A 21,771-nucleotide genomic window follows, 5' to 3' on the forward strand; every position below is an offset into this window, starting at 1 on the left:
CATACTGAGCGCAGAGCCCAACGTGGGGCTCAATCCCACAACTCTGAGCTGAAATCAAGAGTTAGGTGCTTAACCAACTGAGCCACCCAGGTACCCCAGTTTGCTAATTTTAAACTAAATGAGATGATGCATTTAGTGGTAAGCATAGAACTCCTTTTTATCTACTTTGCCAAATTTATAATTTTTCTCCTTCTTTTCTTCCTTAAACTTTATTCTTATAACTGTCCTCAGTACCGTAGTTACATTCTCTCTTCTGTTAGGCAATACTACAGCCATAAACTTGGAAACCAGGTTACAGAAAGGCTCAGACACTTAGGAGTATGAGAACACTACTAATGTGCCAGCCCACCATATTCAGCCCAAAGATCATGAATAATCACTTATTTGAAAACATTTATAATAATCTATATATACATCTAAGTATGAAACTTACTTTCATTTCTCTTCACAGTGAAGCCATGTCCTTGGAAGGAGATGAGTGGGAACTGAGTAAAGAAAATGTCCAACCGTTACGGCAGGGGCGGATCATGTCCACACTTCAGGGAGCATTGGCACAGCAAGAATCTGCCTCTAACGGTACTCTTCAGCAACAGAAACGGTGTGTAGAATGGTGGGGGGTGAACCTGTCATCATTCATCTCCAACTGTAGTTGGTAATGTAGATGTGGATCCATGCCTACTGGCATTAAGAAGTACTTTTCAAAATTTGATACTGTGAGAATCTGTTCCCCACCTGCTTTTTCATCACACAACAGCTACTTAAAGATCTCCTTGAGTATGATTAAGAACAAGAGCTATAGGATTTCATTTAATTATGGAGCAGTCAAACTCTTGTATCAATAGAAATAGAGCTTATACAGAACAGTGAGAACAAAGGAAAGTAAGTATCATATTAAGCAATATTTATCAAAAATGTTATATCATGCTGGATCCCTAAATAGAATTAACTTTTGAATAGTAATCAGTTAAAAGAAATTGCTTCCTTGGATTCTGAGTACTGAGAGAGAGTGAAATCTTCTACCTTTTTTTTTTTTTTAAGGTTTTATTTATTTAGATAGACAGCGATCACAAGTAGGCAGAGAGGCAGGCAGAGAGAGAGGGGGAAGCAGGCTCCCTGCCGAGCAGAGAGCCCGATGTGGGGCTTAATCCCAGGACCCTGGGATCATGACCTGAGCTGCCGGCCGAGGTTTTAACCCACTGAGCCACCCAGGCGTCCCTGAAATCTTCTATCTTGTGTATGCATTCAATTTTTAACTTTCCAGGAAAGCATTTTTGAGAGTATGCCAAAAAGAAATAGTGATCTCCAAAGAAAATATACCTGAGAGAAATTAACCCACTGAGCCACCCCGGCGCCCCGAGGACTGCTGATTTTTTTTTTTTTTTTTTAAGATTTTATTTACTTATTTGACAGAGATCACAGTAGGCAGAGAGGCAGGCTGAGAGAGAGGAGGAAGCAGGCCTCCTGCTGAGCAGAGAGCCTGATGCGGGGCTTGATCCCAGGGTCCTGGGATCATGACCTGAGCCAAAGGCAAAGGCTTTAACCCACTGAGCCATCCAGGTGCCCTGAACTGCTGATTTTTATCAGTAGTGTCTTAGATTTTAGTTTTCCACCATTTCTGCAGGTAATGGCCTCATTATCTCATACCTAAATCACCATATTAACTTCATAATGGTGGTTCCTTTTCTAATTTCTTTTATTATTAAAATGTTACTTAATTGATCTTTTTAAATCTTTACTTAACATATTCAAGATACTCTCCAATTAAAGAACCAGTAGTGGCTTGAGCAGATGGAATCCAAAGTCTTTTAGTTTAGTTTTATTTCTTTTAAGTAATCTCTGTGCCCAGCATAGAGCTTGAACTCACAACCCTGAAATAAAGAGACGCATGCTCCACAGACTGAGCCAGCCAGGCACCCCAAGTCTTTAAATTTACATTTAAAACATGCCCTTCTTCTCCAGTAGACATTCTAACGTAGTGTTAGACTACTACTGACCTCCTGACAATATGTCAGAAGGAAGATCTTTTGCTCCTGGACCATGGTTGTGTGTTTGTATGTATATCATAGTAAGGTTAATCCCTTACTATGCCTATCTCCGTTTATTCCTGATACAGTTAGTATCAGGAGCTAGTGTTAGTAACTCTCACACTTTTACAACTTTATTCAACATTCATTTCTTGGAAATCTTGGAAAAATCCTTTTTTTTTTTTTCCAAATTTTATGGTTCCTTCAGAGTCCCACCTTTTGATGCTGCTTCTGTGATACCTCCTTTTGACTTATCAAAGCCTTTATGATCCATTCTTGGCAGCTGTGATATACTATCCTGCTTTGTATTGTTAGTTAATTTTCCCTTTGTATACTTTGTCTTTCTTATTATAGATTCCTTTGCATCAGTAATTATTGTATAGTTCTTTGTATCAGATATAACCCTTTATACGGCTTTTATTATTTTTTTATTTTAATTTTACTTTATTAATTTCTATTAATGTAAATTGTTTATTACCTAGTACTTCCTATCATTTATGGAGTACTTATTATGTCTAAACACTTTATAGTAAGAGTAATCAACCTAGTAAATTAGATAGGTACTACAGTAGTCCTGCCTGATCTGTGGTTTCACTTTCCTCAATTTCATTTACCTGCTGTCACCTGTGGTCCAGGAGCAGATGATAGTCCTTCTGACATATCGTCAGGACGTCAGTAGTAGTCTAACTCTGCACTAGAATGTCTACATCATTCACCTCACTTCATCTCATCATGTAGGCATTTTTATCATTTCACATCATCACAAGAAAAAGATGAAAGATGAGTACAGTACAATAAGATAGAGAGAGAGACCACATTCACATAACTCTTACTATAGTATATTGTTACAGTTTTTCTATTTTGTTATTGTTGTAAATCCCTTACTATACCTAATATATAAATTAAAGTTTATCATGGGTATGTATGTACAGGAATAAAACATAGTATATATAGGTTTAAGAAGTATCCTCAAATTCAGGCATCCATTGGGGATCTTGGAAATTATCTCTCTGCAGATAAGGGGGGGACTTCTTTATTTTTATTTCCAATTTAGAGATGAGGAGACTGAAAACAGAATTTGAACTGGTTGTCTAATGTCACTGTGCTATTGATTAGTAGAACTGCTAGTTTGAGCCTAGGGAGTTTTTTTTTCCAGAGTTCTAAACTGCTGTGTAATTCTGTTTTTCTGTATGTTCTTTTGGAATTTATCTAATTTCCCCATGTTTTGTCCTTCCTATTATATTATCAAGCAGAATCTTGATTATTTCTGTTTTTCTTCCTGTTTAACAAACCCTCAAGCTCCAGTGCAGTTATTTGGATTGATGCTAAACACTTAAAAAATGAATAAAAATGGAGGTGATGCTTGTTTATTTGGCTATTTATTTATTTTGCTAATGCTAACATTTTCTGTTTAAATTTCAGGGCATTTGAATCTGAAATTCGGTTTTACACTGGAAATGACCCTCTGGATGTTTGGGATAGGTGCGTCTTTTTTTTATTTTGCAAGGGCACTAGAAACTTAACAGATGAGTCCTTATGGCCATGCTTCTCAAATTAGGGTGTACAGAGCAGTGTGTCAGAATACAAAGTGATATCTCCCTCTCTCTCTTTTTTTTTTTTTTTTAAAGATTTTATTTATTAATTTATTTGACAGAGATCACAGGCAGAGAGGCAGGCAGAGAGAAGGAGAAACAGTCTCCTTGCTGAGCAGGGAGCCCAATGCAGGACTCAATCCCAGGACCCCAGGATCATGACCTGAGCTGAAGGCAGATGCCCAACCATCTGGGGCACCCAGGTGCCCCAAAGTGATATCTTTGAGAGAGACAGACAGTGTTTCTTCCTGAGGTGTTCGTAACTGAAGAAATTTCAAATTTGTGGCATGCAACTGAGAGCTACACCCTTTTATCCCCATACCCATTATTTCCCAGAAGCACACGTTAGCAAGTTTAAGGAATATAGGCTTAGGACATGTCATTGAGGGCCTCTAAATAAACATACTTTCAAATTAGATATTTTTGCTTAAGAAAGTCAAGAATGGGTCTTGGTGCAAGAATAAAAGTACACATTAAAGTTTAAAATTCTTTTTGAGCATCTGGCTTGCCTAAAAAGTGGCTCAGTCAGTTGGGTGTCTGCTTTCGGCTCAGGTCATGATCCTGGAGTCCTAGGATTGAGTCCTATGGCTAGCTCACTGCCCAGTGGGAAGTCTGCTTCTCCCTCTCCCCCTGCTCTTTTTCTTGCTCACTCTCTCAAATAAAATCTTTAAAAATCAATCAATAAATAAAATTTTTCTTTTCTTTTCCATTCAGGTATATTAACTGGACAGAGCAGAACTATCCTCAAGGGGGGAAAGAGAGTAATATGTCAACATTATTAGAAAGAGCTGTTGAAGCACTACAAGGAGAAAAACGATACTATAACGATCCACGATTTCTTAGTCTCTGGCTCAAATTGGTAAGTCTTTCTCAAGTCTGTTTGAGTTTAAAGTATTACGCCAGGTGATTTTCTCTAGAACTTTCTGGTACATACCAAAAAAAAAAAAAATGGCAAAACCTGAACTATTTAGTAGGTACTGAACTAAACAATTAATACATACTCAATATTTGTCAAATTGGCTCTATTTAAAGATGGATTTTAATGGAAGTTGGGGTTTTTTTGGCCCCTTTAAAAGTGATCATAAGGGCTGTATACCTCCTCATGGGAGTGGATTATTTATTTCAAATATAACTGGGACATGCAGCTGTACTGGGAGAGGATCTGTAGGAGCCAACACATGGCAGTAGTATGATTGTTAGTGAAAAAGTTTTTGCAGGTGATTCTGGTATCCCTTTGTCCCCTTTCTGAGAACCAATACCATGAAAAGATATTGTTTTTTATGTAGTATATTGCTACATCCAAAAATATCAGCCTGTCCACTTTATACTGTCTCATTTGACATGTAGTTCTTTTATTTCTAGAACAGTCTTGAGGCTTTTTTTTTTTTTATGAAAATATCTTCAAATAAGCTAATGACCAGAATTTCTTAGGTATTAATTTCATTGCCTTTATCCTAAAAGAGATTAGAAAAAGTAAGTGATTAAAAAAAAGAGAGAGAAAAGAAAGATAAAGTGATAAATATTTAGAATAGAATGTTAGATAATAGATAATTAGATAATGGATAACTGGATACTTATAAAATAAATTCTTTTTATTAAAAATTAAACAATAAAAATAGATAATTATATAATATTTTAAATTATTCTAAATAATAGAATATTTACAACAGCCATTGTAATATAAAATATTGACAATTGAAATTGATAAAATTTTTGGCTAAAATATATCTCTTGAGACCTTATCTTAAACCTCAAATATCATTAATAAAGGGAATTAGGTGAATTATGCCTGAAGGCATAAGCTATCTTGGTTTCCATAGGACATTTGACATATCTTGGCATCATTATTGACAAGTTGGAAAAATTATCTTTGGAGCGTTAGTGACAAGAATTTATGTCAAAGGATGGTACCCAAGGAATGCTAAATCTTGGATGGTACCCAAGATTTGTTAGCATGGAGACTATGGTCCCTGGTAGCTTACAAATAGATTGTTTTCTTCATTCCATCCTATATAATATTCTTATCCTAAATAATGTTCTTATATGTGATTTACCTAAAGTTTGGACTAGATAAATCTCTAAAGTAATTCTTTATCTCAGGATTCTATGATAATATTTAGTTGGAACTACTGAAAGTAACAATTAATTGGAATAATTTTGCTGTTCACAAATGCTGACCTGGTGCTGGTATTGAAGAATAGTGATATTATTATAACATAAAAAGCATAGTCTAGACCAAAACTACTGGAAGAATGGTCTGCAGACTGTTCAACATAAATGTAAAAGTTCAGAGCAAGCATTTAGAAGTTTTTTTTTTTTTTTTTTGCATTTAGAAGTTTTAAGTTTTGTTAACAAATTTGACTTTCCCACAACATCCAAACACATCATTGTATTTCTAGTAATTTATTTTTATTATATATTTTTAAAAAATACCAATCAACAATAGGAAAAAGAAAATACCAGTCAACAGGGTGCCTGGGTGGCTCAGTGGGTTGAGCCTCTGCCTTCAGCTCAGGTCATGATCTCAGGGTCCTGGGATTGAGCCCCCATTGGGTTCTCTGCTCAGCGGGGAGCCTGCTTTCCCCTCTCTCTCTGCCTGCCTCTCGGCCTACTTGTGATCTCTCTGTCAAATAAATAAATAAAATCTTTAAAAAACAAAAACAAAAAATAGTCAACAATGGAATAGAAACTTGAAACTCTTACACACCAAAACTAGCCGCTTTCCCATGGGCAGTCTGCGAAACGCTGTTCTAGACAACCCTCAGAGTCAAATGATCAGCCCTAGAATGATCAGCAATAATCTGAACTTTGTAGATGGTTAACAGGGTGTATAATGAACTATTTTGCTGTTTTTTTTTTCTTTATGTAATGGTCAAGAGGAGTAACAGTTGGCTTCCTCACACTACTTTCCTTGCTTTGCAGAACAATTTCTCTAAGAATTATATTTATAAGGGGTAACTACAATCTAGCTAAGGAAAAAATTGTTCTTAGGCAGTATCCAGGATTTTTAGTTAAAAGTGTAAAAATTGTTTTAGTTGGCTTGTTAGGGATTACCACAAAGATTTATTTAACTCTTGGATATATTAATCTAACCATGTGGCCCTTTTATTTATGTTATTTTTTTTTAAAGATTTTATTTATTTATTTGACAGAGACCACAAGTAGGCAGAGGCAGGCAGAGAAAGAGGAGGAAGCAGGCTCCCTGCTGAGCAGAGAGCCCGATGTGGGGCTCAATCCCAGGACCCTGGGATAGAGCCCGATGTGGGGCTCAATCCCAGGACCCTGGGATCATGACCTGAGCCGAAGGCAGAGGCTTTAACCCACTGAGCCACCCAGGCGCCCCTATTTATGTTATTTCTTAAGTAATCTCATTCAGCACTCTAGAATAACCTGATCTTTTTTGGCTTTTACAGGTTGAACCAGAGCTATTTAGAAAGCCATTAACAAATGCAGTCAATGTTAACCTTTATTTATGTAGTAACAGATGTCGAGGACTGGATCTGATACTGATAACATGTTCAGAATTAGAACTTTGCTTGAATTGCTATCACAAAGGGGAAAACATCACTCATTGGGATAAGCAGAAAACTCCATTTATTGAATTACTATACAATTAAACTATAAAATACTATTTGTTTTTGTTAAAGATAGAAATGGAGGGGCACCTGGGTGGCTCAGTGGGTTAAAGCCTCTGCCTTCGGCTCAGGTCATGGTCCCAGGGTCCTGGGATCGAGCCCCATATTGGGCTCTCTGCTCAGTGGGGAGCCTGCTTCCTCCTCTCTCTCTTGTCTGCCACTCTGCCTACTTGTGATCTCTGTCTGTCAAAAAAATAAAATCTTTAAAAAAAAAAAAAAGATAGAAATGGAGCATTTCATTTATTCAGTTTTCTACCAGACCCTGGCTAGAGGTTGGGATATAGTGGATAGTAATATTTTGTGCCTTTGTGGAGCTTACTTTATTGGGAAAGACAGATGTTAAGCATTTAATTGTCACAAAGGAGAAAGCAGGAAACTATTGAGTTGTGTAGGAGAGAATACATACAAGGAGGACTTAACCTAGGCTAGACAATCAGGAACAGATAGAAATGAGAGAAAATATATCTAGTAAATAAATAGGAGAAAATGTTAGCCTCCTTTGTGGTATAAGAACTCCTAATTAGAACACTGAAATGCCATTTTTGTATGAAATTAAAATTAGGTATTTTCTGTGAAATTAGTATTTGGGAATAACTACTAGCATTTTAAATTTGTACAACACTCTTAGAAAGCAAGTTGTTGCTTTTTAGGGTGATTTAGGGTGATTCAGCCCATTAGGCGTCTGCCTTAGGCTCAGGTCTTGATCCCAGGGTCCTTCGATTGAGCCCTGCATCAGGCTCCCTGCTCCGTGGGGAGTCTGCTTCTCCCTCTGCCTTCTGCTGCTCCCCCTGCTCATGCTCTCTCTCTCTGTCAAATAAATATATAAATAAAAATCTTTTAATAAAAGGGCAATTTGTTACTGTTTAACATAGTTCTACTTATAGGAATTTATTTAAGGGAGTAATATGAAACATGAAAGGTTGTGTGCATGAAGATATTTGTTATAGAAATTATTGTAATGGGGCAAAGTAGAAGCTGTCTATCCAAAAAATAGGGAGTGGCTAAATGATGGAAGATTTCTGGGTAGAATATTTTTTCTTATCTAAAAATAATAATGAATAAGCAGCAACATGGAAAAATGAATGATGGACAATTAAGTGGAATAAAAGCAAATTTTCTTGTGATTAAAACTTTATAAAATGATAAAAACCCCTTTACCTGTGTAAAATGATATATGTTCTTTTTTTTTTCCTTAAGGAAAAAATGTATGTGGCACTGTTAATGATGTGGGATTTTTATTCAGCCATTCCCCTACCTTCTTACTATTAGAATTATCAACATTATATCTGGTCTTATAAGACCCTCCTAAAATACAGATTTGACCATGTCATTCCCTTGCTTACAGCTCTCCCACCCAACACACATACATTCACTATCAGGTAGATTTAAAATTAATTATCTTAACATTTAAGACCTGTTACACCCTTTTTTCCAAGCACTTGTCTTGTCTGCATCCCTACAAACTTTAAGTCTCTGTCTTTGCTTATATCATTTTCTCTGTCTAGAATGTCCTTCCTTTCCCATTCTCTACCAGATATGTCTATTCCTCCTTCAACGCCACACTCAAATGTCATACTTTCTTGAGGTCTTTCCTTCTCATCCCTTTTCTTACAAATTAATTTCTTTTGTCTACTTTTTAAGTCTTCCCAGTAGAGTCCTTATAACATTGTATTATAACAGATACATATTTTTTCAATGCAGAAACTACATAAAACTCCAGTGATTTTCTGGCAGATAAAAGACAGTAAGTGAATAGAAATTGATTAACTATTAATGCTTTTAATTTGTTACAGGGACATTTATGCAATGAGCCTTTGGATATGTACAGTTATTTACACAGCCAAGGGATCGGTGTTTCACTTGCTCAGTTCTATATCTCATGGGCTGAAGAATATGAAGCTAGAGAAAACTTTAAGAAGGCAGATAAGATATTTCAGGAAGGAATTCAACAGAAGGCGGAACCACTGGAACGACTACAGTCACAGCACCGGTAAGCTTCTCTAGAGCTTGTCTTCCCTCTTTAAAACTAATAGATATAAATCATTGGTTTTGCGTCTGAATAAAATGTTCTCCATGGATTGGCAAGTTTCCTTAGTTACGATTTAATTTTTTAAAAGACCAATTTATATTTCACATATAGTAAAATCTACTCTTTGTTGTACAATTCTGTAAGTTCTTACAAATGAATAGAGACCTGTAACCATTGCCATGATCAAGTTCCATCACTCCATAGGATTTCCTTATGCTCTCTGCCTTTGTAGTTTAACACATACTCTCATTCCCAAACCTTTGCAACCATTGATCCTATTCTCCAGCCCTATAGTTTTGCCTTTGCCATGATATCACAGAAATGGCATCATTCACTGTAGCTTTTTGAATCTGACTGCTTTCATTTAGCATAATGCATTTTGGTTATTAAATTGATTCTGCTTTAAAGATAGATATTCTGAATTCAAGTCTTTTGTCAGGTATGTGACTTGTAAATCTTCTCCCAGTTTCACTATGGTCTATTTGTTCTATTAATAGTGTGTTTATGGAACAAAATTTTTTAATTTTGCAGAAGTCTAACTTACTTTTGCATGGATCATGAGAACTCTGTGTAGTGGAAGGTTGCCAACAGTTTCTCCTATGTTTTCATCTTGAAATTTCAAGAAAAAAAATTTGAGTATAGTTATATACAACATTGCATTAGTTTCAGGTGTGTAGTATCGGGATTGGACAAGTTGATAAGTTATGCTATGCTCATCACAAGTGTAGCACCCATCTGTCACCATACAAAACCCTTACAGTATCACTGACTTTATTTCTTATGCTATTATTCTTAAGCTTTTATTCCCATGATTTATTCATTCCATAACTGGAAGCCTGTGTCTTCTTCTCTTTTTCTCCCATTTGTCCAATCCCTGTCTCCTCTGGCAACCAACAGTTTGTTCTCTGTATTTATAGGTCTTATTCTGCTTTTTGTTTGTTTAAGTCTGACTTATTTAACTTAGCATAATATGCTCTAGGTACATGCATGTTGTCACCAGTGGCACCAATTCATGCTTTTTTATGGCTGCATAATATTCCATAGTGTGTGTGTGTGCGTGTGTGTGTACACACACACACACACACATAAGCACACAATATCTTCCATATTTGTCTATTGAGAGACACTTAGGTTGCTTCTATATCTTAGCTGTTGTAAATAATGCTGCAGTAAACATAGGTGTGCATATATCTTTTTGAATTAGTGTTTCTGGGTTTTTTTGGGTAGATACCAAATAGTGGAATTATTGGATTATATGGTATTTCTACGTTTCTATGTTTAATTAAAAAAAAGATTTATTTATTTACTTTAGAGAGATTCCACAAGTATGGGTAGGGGCAGAGGGAGAGAATCTTTAAGCAGACTCCCCACTGAGCACGGAGCCATGGGGCTCAGTCCCATGACCCATGAGATTATGATCTGAGTTAAAACGAAGAGCTGGATGCCCCCAATCAACTGATCCACCCAGGCTCCCCAATCTTCAAGTCTTTGTAGTTTTACTTTTATATTTAGATCTCTTGATCCATTTGAGTTAATATTTGTAGAAAGTATTGATCAAGGTTTTGTTTTTGTTTTGTTTTGTTTTTTGCATACAAACCTCCATTTGTTCTTGTACCACTTGTTGAAAAGATTTTCTTCATTGAACTGACTTTGCACCTTTGTCGAAAATCATACTCGACATAAAAAAAAACGTATTTATGTAGGTTTATTTCTGTTATTCTGTTCTGATCTATATATCTGTTAATTAGTGTATATACCACAGTATCTAGATCACTGTAGCTTTATAGTAAGTCTAGAAATCAGGTAAATAGGAGACCTCTAACTTTGTTCTTCTTTTTAGGTCTTCTAGTTCCTTTGACTGTCTGTAAAAGTTTTAGAATTAGCTTCTGGGATTTTGATTAGTATTGTGCATAAACTTGGTATATTTCTCCATTTATTTAGATCTTTGATTTCTTTGAGTATGCTTTTATAGTATTTGTCTTTTGAGGAATTGACTCATTTCATCTATGAGTTTAGGAGCATAGAGTTGTTTATAGTGTTTATTTTCCTATTAATGTCTGTATGTTATATAGGTATCTCTCCCCTTTCATTCCTGATATTCATAATTTGTGTTTTCTCTTTTTTCCCTCAGTCTAGCTAAAAGTTTATTGATTTTATTGATTTTTTTTAAAGATTTTATTTATTTATTTGATAAAGACACAGTGAGAGAGGGAACACAAGCAGAGAGAGTGGGAGAGGGAGAAGTGGGCTTCCAGGGGAGCAGGGAGCCCGATGTGGGGCTCGATCCCACAACCCTGGGATCATGACCTGAGCCGAAGGCAGACGCTTAACGACTGAGCCACCCATGCGCCCCGATTTTATCGATCTTTTTAGAGAACCAGCTTTTGGTTTCATTGCTTTTTCTTAATTGATTTTTTCTTCTTATTTTTATTAATTTCTGCTCTTTATTATTTTCTTCTTCAATTTTTTTTATTATTATTTCCTTCTTTGTGTTTGCTTTAAGTTTAACTTGCTCTTTTTCTAGTTTAAGGTGATAACCTGTTTCACTAATTCTAGCTGTCTTATCTAATATAAAAATTTCCTTCTTAACACTGCTTTAGCTATACACCACAATTTTTTTTTAAAGATTTTATTTATTTATTTGACACACAGAGAGAGAAATCACAAGTAGGCAGAGAGGCAGGCAGAGAGAGAGGGGGAAGACACTGAGATCATGACCTGAGCCGAAGGCAGAGGCTTAACCCACTGAGCCACCCAGGCGCCCTATACTCCACTAATTTTGATATAATACTGTATTTTTCACTTTCATTGAGCACAAAATATTTTAATTTCACATATATTGTTCCTTTGACTTGGGTTATTTAGAAGTGAATTAATTTAATGGGAAATGTTTGGAGATTTTTCAGATGTCTCTCTGTTACTGATTCCTAGTTTAATTCCATTAAGGTCAGGGAACATTTGTATGGTTTCAGTTTTTTTTTAATTAAGTTTTGTTTTATGGCCCAGAATATGTTCTGTTGTCAGTGAATATTCTATGGACACTTGAAAAATATGTGTTTTCTGCTGTTCAGGGGTAGAATGTTTTTTAAATGTTATGTAGGTCAAGTTGATGGATAGTCTGTTCTGGTCTTCTGTTTCCTTGCTGATTTTCTGTCTACTTGTTCTATCAGTTACTGAGAGGAGAATTTTGACTTCAAAATTCTATTTTTGTCTATTTTTTTCTCTTAAGTCCCATTTGTTTTGCTTTATATATTTTGAAATCCTGAAGCATACACATTTAGAATTGATCCCTCTTTCATTATACAATGTCTATCTTTATCCCTGGTCATACACGTTCTGAAGTCTCCTTGGTCTGATATTAGTACAGCCATTCTGGCTTTCTTTTCTTTATATGATATATCTTTTTCCTTTCTTTCTTTCTTTTTTTTTTTTTTTAACAGTTTTAGAGTTGTGTGACCACCACTATCTAATTTTAGAACATATTTAATACCCCAAAATGAACCCTGTACTCATTAGCAATCACTCCCCATCCCCACTCATCCACTTTCAGGCAATTGCTTATCTGCTTTCTCTCTCTAGATTTGCCTATTCTGGGCTTTGCCCATAAATGAAATCCTACGTTATGTGGTCTTTTGTGACTGGTTTCTTTCACTTAGCATACTGTTTTGAAGGTTCATCATACTATGTTCATCATTGATGAACATAGTTCTGTTGTATACTAGTATCTCATTCCTTTCTATTGCTCAGTAATATGCCATTCAGTGGCTATGCCACATTTTGTTTATCCATTCATCAATTAATGAGCAATTGGGTTGTATTCATTTTTTTGGTTATTATGAAATAATGTTGCTGCAAACATTCATGATGCAGGCTTTTGTATGGATTTTCTTTCATTTTTATCCCATGTCTTCATATTTAAAGTGGGTTTCTTATACACAGCGAATAGTTGGGCCTTGTTTTTTCATCAGCTCTCATAATATCTTTTTAAATGTTGTGTTTAGAACATTTACTTTAATTATTGTGTTGGATTTAGATCTATTATTTTCTTATTTGTTCTCTACTTGTTCTATATATTTTGTTCTTCTCTTGCCTCTTTCCTGCCTTCTTTTGGATTGTCTGAATATTTTTTAATATTTCATTTTAATTTATTTTATTGGCTTTTTTTTGTCTGTTACTGTTTTTTTAGTGGTTGTCTAGGGTATATTATAAACATACCTGACCTTTCATGGTCTACTTAGAGTTGATATTTTACCACTTCAAGTAAGAAAATACTGAAGCTTTATAACTATATAGGTCCCTTGATCTTCCCTACTTTTTTGGTATACTTGTCATATGTATTACATCTACATATGCTGAAAGCCCCACCACACAATGTTATAATTTTTGTTTTCAAGAGCCTTACATATTTAAAGAACTATGGAGGAAAATGGTCTTTTGTATTTATCATTTTTGTTCTTTCTTCATTCCTTAAGTCCCAAGTTCTCCTCTGGAATAATTTCCCTTTAGCCCGAAGAGGTTTGTTTAGCCGTTCATTTAGAGTGGGCCTATGGCTAATAAACTGCCTTAGTTTTTCTTCTTCTTTTTTTTTTTATTTTTATTTATTTGACAGAGAGATCACAAGTAGGCAGAGAGGCAGGCAGAGAGAGAGGGGGAAGCAGGCTCCCTGCTGAGCAGAGAGCCTAATGCAGGGCTTGATCCCTGGAATGACCTGAGCCAAAAGCAGAGGCTTAACCCACTGAGCCACCCTGGCGCCCCTTTAGTTTTTTTTCATCTGAGAATGTCTTCATTTCATCCTCATTCCTAAAGGATATTTTCGCTGGATGTAGAATTCTGGGTCAACAGTTCTTTTTTTGTTATTGTTGTTTTTTTTTTTATATTAAATTTTATTTATTTGAGAGAGAGAGCAAGAGCGGTGGGGGGAGGGGCAGAGGGAGAGGGAGAAGCAGACTCCCCAGTGAGCAGGGAGCCTGACACAGGGCTCCATCCCAGGAACCTGGGATCATGACCTGAGCTGAAGGCAGCTGCTTAACCGTTGGAGCCATCCAGGTGCCTTTCAACAGTTCTTTTCTTTCAGTACTTTAAAGATGTTCTACTGTTTTCTGGACTCTGTGATTTCTGACGAGAATGGTTCCTTCTCTATATGTAATATGTTGATTTTCTCTGGGTGCATTTAAGATTTTTTTTTTTTAATTTTATTTATTTGACAGAGAGAGAGTGCACAAGCAGGGTGGAGGGATAAAGGGAGAAGCAGACTCCTCGCTGAGCAGAGAGCCCTACATGGGACTGGATCCCAGAACCCTGGAATCATGACCTGAGAGGAAGCAGACACTTAACCGACTGAGCCACCCAGGCACCCCTAAGATTTTTTTCTTTAACATTATTATTCAGAAGTTTGAATATGATGTGTCTCTGTGTGATTACCTTTGCATTGAATCCATTTGGGGTTTACTGAGCTTTTTGAATATGTAAATGTGTACCTTTCCCAAAATTTGAGAAGTTTTCAGCCATTATTTATTTCTGCACTTATATGTCTTTTTCTGAGACTAAAATTACACATGTGTTAGACTTTTTGATATTATTCCATAGGTCCTTGAAGCTCTTTTTTATTGTTTTGTTTTTGTTTTTATTTTTTTAATTTACTTTTTTTTAAGAAGATTTTTATTTATTTATTTGTCAGAGCACAACCAGGGGGAGCAGCAGGCAGAAGCAGAGGGAGAAGCAATCTCCCTGCTAAGCAAGGAGCCCAAAATGGGGCTCGATCCTAAGACCCTGGGATCATGACCTGAGCTGAAGGCAGATGCTTAACCAACTGAGCCATCCAGGCACTGCCCTTGCCTTTGTTTTTACTTTTTTTTTTTTTTTTTAATTTATTTACTTAACAGACAGAGATCACAAGTAGGCAGAGAGGCAGGCGGAGAGAGAGACGGAGGAAGCAGGCTCCCTGATGAGCCGAGAGCCCGATGTGGGGCTCGATCCCAGTACCCTGGGATCATGACCAGAGCCGAAGGCAGAGGCTTTAAGCCACTGAGCCACCCAGGCGCCCCTGTTTTTACTTTTTTAACCTTTCTTTTTTCTGTTCTTCAGAGAGGCTAATTTTTGTTGATTTGTCCTGAGGTTCATTTACTCCTTCCTTAGCCATCTCCATTCTGATATTGAGTTCATCCAGTAATTTTTTATTTCAGATAATGTGTCTTTCAGGTCTAAATTTTCCATTTGATTCTTTTTTATAGTTTTTCTGTCTCTGCTGAGAACTTCTGTCTCTCTATTCATTTCAGATATTTTTACCTTTATCTCTTAGAGTGTCGTTATAATAGCTGCTTTTAAATTTCTGTCTGGAAATTCCCAATACCTAGGTCATCTTGATTTTGATATGTGTTGATTGCCTTTTTCTTTGAGAATTGATCACATTTTCCTGGCTTTTTCTCTGTCAAGTCATTTTGGATTATATCCTGGACATTTATCCCATTACTATGTTATTAGACTGAGTCCTGTTGGTTAATATTCTCTGGGGAATCTGATATTTTTGTCGTACCAGGCAACCAACCTTTAGATATCATAAGTTCTTTTTCATGTGGGTGGTGGTTCCATTGGCAGTTCAATTTTCAAGACTTTTGGGTCTATCCCATGTGTAGGGGGCTCAGTGGTTAGTCTAGGACTTGGCCAATGGTTTATATCATAGTTCAGTTCTCAAAGCCTTTTCTGTGCTGCTTTGGGCCTGCCTTCTGTATGCATAGCTCAGGAGTGAGTCCAGAGCTTGTGCCAGTTCATGTAGAGAATTAGGAGATCCCCTGCTTCAGCTCATTCTCTCCAGTATCTTTCCCACATTGGTTGGCCCTCAGAGTCCCCTTTTCCCAGTACTTTGGCCAGAAAGATGAGGTTTTAGCTTCCCACACCATTGTTGCAACAATTTAAAACCACAACAGAAATGAGAAGAAGAAAAAAAAAACAGGAAACAACCCTGTGTGGGTTGTTTCTTCAAGTTTGACTCCTCTCTACAGTCCACTTGCTTTTGTTTACTTTTCAGAGGCCTCAGATGCTTTTTTTGTATTTTGTTTAGAATTTTTAGTTCTACCCAGTGAGAGAGAGGCTATCACAGGCTTACCCCTTCTTGGCCAGCATTTACAGTTTATTCTGCTTTTTTACCCTTTTGATAATATGTAAAACTTCAGCAGCAGCACAGGAAATTTAATCTTCAAACTTCTGCAAGCTTTGCTAAAATAAAATGACATGTGGAATACAACTTCATTTCATATGGGTTGGGAAAAAATGGTATGGGGGTGAGCAATGTGCCTAAAGAGAACAAGAGACATAGACAGTGATAGAATAGATGTGGCAAGACGTTAACAGTTGCTGAATCTAGGTGAAGAGTATATGGATGCTCATTTACTCTTCCAACTTATTTTGTAAGTTTAAAAAGTTGGTGGGAACTCTGAGCTTAATAAATTCTTTAACCTTAGTCACCCCGATTTGCTCCTGAGATCAGCCTAATGGTGCTCTTCAGAGTATGACAATTGGTTGAGCCTTGGACATTAAAGGGGAAGTTAAATCATCCTATTCCAAACTTTCTCTGAGTTCAAGGTAGCTTTCTTTATTCCTGAGAGAATAAACACTTTCTTTGGGCTATTTCCCTATATTTCTTCTCCCTTGTTTTAATAAATCAGAAATTTTGATTCCAATGAGTAGTGTTCATCTCCCCCAAAAGTTAATTGTCCATTCTCTTAGACAATTCCAAGCTCGAGTGTCTCGGCAAACTGTGTTGGCCCTTGAGAAAGAAGAGGAGGAGGAAGTTTTTGGATCTTCTGTACCACAACGAAGCACACTGGCAGAACTAAAAAGCAAAGGGAAAAGGACAGCAAGAGCTCCAATCAGCCGTGTAGGAGGTGCTCTTAAGGGTAAGTTTGTTAAATGTTATTATGGGAAACTCTTAGTCGCGGGTGGTAGGCAAATTATGTAAAGAGATAATGTATAAATATATATGTGGACACTGTCCTAGTTTTCTGAATACTAGGTAGCAAAAAGAAGGAAGTCTTCAGAGAGCTGAGATTACAGTATGCAGTAAAAGCAAAACATGTCAGCAATTTTGTGTCTTAATTAAGAAAAACCTAATATATACGGAAATATATACGGAGCATCGAGAGTTTCTGAGTTTGAGTTGTTCGGCTAATTTGTCTTCTCTAGATTCAGCACATTTCAGCTGATATCCACTGAGAGAAAGTTTTAAGTTGACAAATGAAGATTTAGCTTAGGGTAGTCTCTGAGAAAACTAGACAATGTTAGAATGATGATTGAAGGAAGATGTAGAATTTTTTTTCCCGAAGATTTTATTTATTTATTTGTCAGAGAGAGAGAGAGAGAGTAAGCACAAGCAGGGGGAGTGTCAGGCAGAGGGAAAAGCAGGCTCTCTGCTGAGCAAGGAGACCAATGTGGGGCTCTACCCTAGGACCCTGGGATCATGAACTGAGCTGAAGGCAGACATTTAACCATCTGAGCCACCTAGGCATCCCTCTTTTTTTTTTTTAAACATATCTATAAATAAAAGACTGTAGGTGAGGGAAAGGAGGGGGAGAGTATAAGTAACAATCAGAATAGATTAAAAAGTTAGTAATTTGATTCATGTAAGGTTTTAAAAAAATTATTGTTTAAAAAAATCTCTTTGGGGCGCCTGGGCGGCTCAGTGGGTTGAGCCTCTGCCTTCAGCTCAGGTCATGGTCTCAGGGTCCTAGGGTAGAGCCCCTCTGCTCAGCAGGGAGCCTGCTTCTCCCCACCCCCTCTTTGCCTGCCTCTCTGCATACTTGTGATCTCTGTCTGTCAAATAAATAAATAAAATTAAAAAAAAAGAAAAACCTTGTTTCTATGGTAGTAGGGGTAATCTCCTTGGCTTTAGGAAGAATTAGGTATACCTTACTAGCACCTCAGTTGATAATTAAAGATTTTACATGAAGTTTTAATATTTTTCTCCTAGCTCCAAACCAGAACAGAGGACTCCAAAATCCAGTTCCTCAACAGAGGCAAAGTAATTCCAGAATTACTATTTTTGATGAAAATGCTGATGAGGCTTCTAGAACAGAGTTGTCTAAGCCTACAGTTCAGCCATGGATAGCACCCCCTGTGTCCAGGGCCAAAGAAAATGAGCTGCAGCCCGGCCCTTGGAATACAGGCAGACCTTTGGAATACAGGGTAAGGACTATTATAGCCAGTGTATTTGCCAACATAACAAAGACTTCAGATTTAGTGTAGAGGAGCATTTTTAGTGTGTCTTTTAATTCCTCCTGAATGATTAGGCATGGTCTGCATATACTTTGTCAGAATGTATAACTGTGGTAATTTTCATTTTCTTCTTCATCGCCAGCCTCGTGGTGGTACGGCTTCTGTGACCACTGTACCCCCTCTACTTCCCAGTTTTACTCCATATGTTGAAGAAACTGCACAACAGCCAGTTATGTGAGTTTGATTTCCTGATGTTTTGAGGGGGTAATTATTAAGAGTGAGCAGGGGCACCTTTATTCTGGTTCCCAAAGGCATTTCCTTCTTTACAGTGATGAAAGTAACCAGACAGAGAGAGAGAGAGTATGTGTGTGTGTGTGTGTGTGTGTGTGTGTTAATGTCTTTCTTCTTTAGAGTATATTAGGACTAAAAGACCATTTGGTAAATTCTTTTTAAGGAATAAACTTCATAGGTTAAATTTAGATTGCTATAGTCAAAGATAATCCCTTTGATTTAAGTGAGATGTTCTATTTTTGTTTTGACAGTAATTAGAGATTATGATAGTTTTTCCTCTTACCCTGCTCTTTCCTTCTGAATATCTTTTTCTTTTTCTTCCTAACCCTTAGTATTTCTGTTATAGGAAAAAGAATGATAGGTGATACTTAAATCATCAGGCAGTGTGAGATCTAGTCTAATACACACTGCAGAGCTTATAATACTAGGGTCAGATTCTATGCCCCGATGCAAGAGTTTTCTCATAACCTATCTGTAACCCATCATCACTACATGCTAGGTACGGTAGGAAGGCAAAAATAGATAAGATTCATAACAAAAAATTCTGCCTAATAAGAGCTCAACACAGGGGAGGATATTCTTAGGAAATTTCTATGAGGGGCACCTGGGCGGTGCAGTCAGTTAGGTGTCTGACTCTTGGGTTTGGCTCAGGTTATGATCTCAAGGTCATGGGATCGTCTGAGTACAGAGTCTGCTTGAGACTCTCCCTTTGCTCCTCCCCACTGTGCTCACTCGCTCTCTCAAGCAGATGAATAAACCTTTTGAAAAAAGAAGAAAAGAAAAAAAGTCCCATGAGTCTTTAAAAAAGATTACCTGAAGAAATTGCTAGCACACATTTGTGGATATTTAATTTTTCTAATGTTTCAGATCACCTATAAATACAATTATGGCAAAATAAATATGGTATAGAAAATGTTGAACTTTATTTGAACTCTTCTTCTTGGCTGTCTTATTTGACCTATCTGCAACACTTTTCTTTAGTTTGTGTTTTCTTAATGATGTGTTCCAGGGTCTCTTCATAGATTAAGATAATCAGTGAAAATCTTTAATAGGAGTTGCAAATATTTCCCCCTAATTTGTCGCTGGTTTTGATCTTGTTTAGCAATAACCATTACCAATATATTTCTAATTCCTATATAGATTTAACAGTCTTCTTTTTTTTTTTAAGATTTTATTTATTTATTTGACAGGCAGAGATCACAAGCAGGCAGAGAGAGAGGAAGGGAAGCAGGCTCCCCGCTGAGCAGAGAGCCCGATGCGGGGCTCAATCCCAGGACCCTGGGATCATGACCTGAGCCGAAGGCAGAGGCTTTAACCCACTGAGCCACCCAGGCGCCCCTTAACAGTCTTCTTTATGGTGTCTGTGTCTCCATCATTCTTTGCTGGGATTACTACAACCTACCTAATCTTTCTACTTCTACTGTTACTCATCCCATTCATTCTTTATGCTGTCACAGGTCTGCATTGCAAATCTGATTGATTCATTTTCCTGACCAGAATCCCTCGCTAGGTCCCCATAACCTTTGGGATGAAACCAGAACTCCTTAAGATTAATTATGAGACTGTTCTTGATGTGGCCTCTGCTAACATCTCCAGTTTCCTCCCCAACATATAGTCAAACCAGATTGCTTGCAAGTTCCTGAACTTGTCTAGAGCAGCTACCGTTTGGATGTTTGGGTTGTTTTTAACTTTTTGGCTAATTATGAATAATGCTTCTATGAATATTTGTGTATACGGGGTTTTTTGTGGACATATGTTTTCGTATTCTATGAGCATATACCTCAGAAGGGAATTGCTGAGTCATATAGTAACTCCATGTTTAACATTTTCAGGAACTCTCCCAATTGTTTTCCAAGGAGGAAAACAATTTGTTCCCAAATTGCCATAATGAATGAGGGCTCCAGTTTCTCCACATCCTTACCAATACTTGCTATTATTCACTTTCTTTTGGTTTTGTTTTTTTGGTTATTGCCATCCTAGTGGGTGTGAAGTGGTATCTCATTGTGGTTTTGATTTGCTTTTTTCTAATGATTAATGATGTTGAACATCTTTTCATGGGCTTATTGGCCATTTGTATTTCTTTGAAGAAATGCCTTTTCAAATCCTTTGCCTATTTTTCAATTGGATTATTTGTCTTTTTATTATTTTTATTTTTATTTATTTATTTATTTATTTATTAAGATTTTATTTATTTATTTGGCAGACAGAGATCACAAATAGGCAGAGAGGCAGGCAGAGAGAGAGCGGGGGAAGCAGGCTCTGCTGAGCAGAGAGCCCAAGGTGGGGCTCAATCCCAGGACCCTGGGATCATGACCGGAGCCGAAGGCAGAGGCTTTAACCCACTGAGCCACCCAGGCGCCCCTCTTTTTATTTTTTTAATAGATTTTATTTATTTATTTGAGAGAGAGCACAAATGTGAGTGGGGGGAGGGGCAGAGGGAGAAGGAGAAAATCCCAAGTGGACTCCCCATTGATGTCTTAGCCTAAGGCAGGGCTTGATCCCATGACCCTGATATCACACCCTTAGCTGAAATCAAGAATTGGTCGCCCAACCCACTGAGCCACCCAGGTGCCCCTGTCTTTATTTTTGAGTTGTAAGGATTTATATATTCTGAGTACAAGTCTCTTATCAGATATATCATTTACAAATATTGTTTCCCATTCTATCAGGTGTCTTTTCACTTTCTTTGTTTTTCTTTTCACTTTCTTGGTGTTACCTTTTGAAGCCCAAAAGGTTTAAAAATTTTGACGAAGGGGCACCTGAGTGTCTCAGTCATTAAGTGTCTGCCTTCGGCTCAGGTCATGATCCCAGGGTCCTGGGATCGAGCCCCACCTTGGGCTCCCTGCTCAGCAGGAAGCCTACTTCCCCATCTCCCACTACCCCGCTTGTGTTCCCTCTCTCGCTCTGTATCTCTCAAATAAATAAATAAAATCTTTAAAAAAATTATTTTTGATGAAGTGCAATTTATTCTTTTCTTTTTTTTCTTGTATTTT

The 21,771-nt window shown here is 37.1% G+C and overlaps 1 protein-coding gene across 1 annotated transcript in view; it reads left to right on the forward strand.

The window, feature by feature from the left end:
* The window catches only part of BUB1B (BUB1 mitotic checkpoint serine/threonine kinase B), a 48,915-nt gene that overhangs the window by 3,612 nt on the left and 23,532 nt on the right, over positions 1–21,771 (forward strand). Inside the window, exons 2-8 of the mRNA XM_047738336.1 lie at positions 452–598; positions 3,447–3,506; positions 4,331–4,475; positions 9,045–9,241; positions 17,003–17,172; positions 18,243–18,457; positions 18,630–18,721. Coding sequence (XP_047594292.1) covers positions 452–598; positions 3,447–3,506; positions 4,331–4,475; positions 9,045–9,241; positions 17,003–17,172; positions 18,243–18,457; positions 18,630–18,721 — 1,026 coding nt within the window. The remainder of the gene's footprint in view (positions 1–451; positions 599–3,446; positions 3,507–4,330; positions 4,476–9,044; positions 9,242–17,002; positions 17,173–18,242; positions 18,458–18,629; positions 18,722–21,771) is intronic.

The sequence above is a fragment of the Lutra lutra genome, chromosome 7, assembly GCF_902655055.1.
Source record: "Lutra lutra chromosome 7, mLutLut1.2, whole genome shotgun sequence".
Lineage (NCBI taxonomy): Eukaryota > Metazoa > Chordata > Mammalia > Carnivora > Mustelidae > Lutra > Lutra lutra.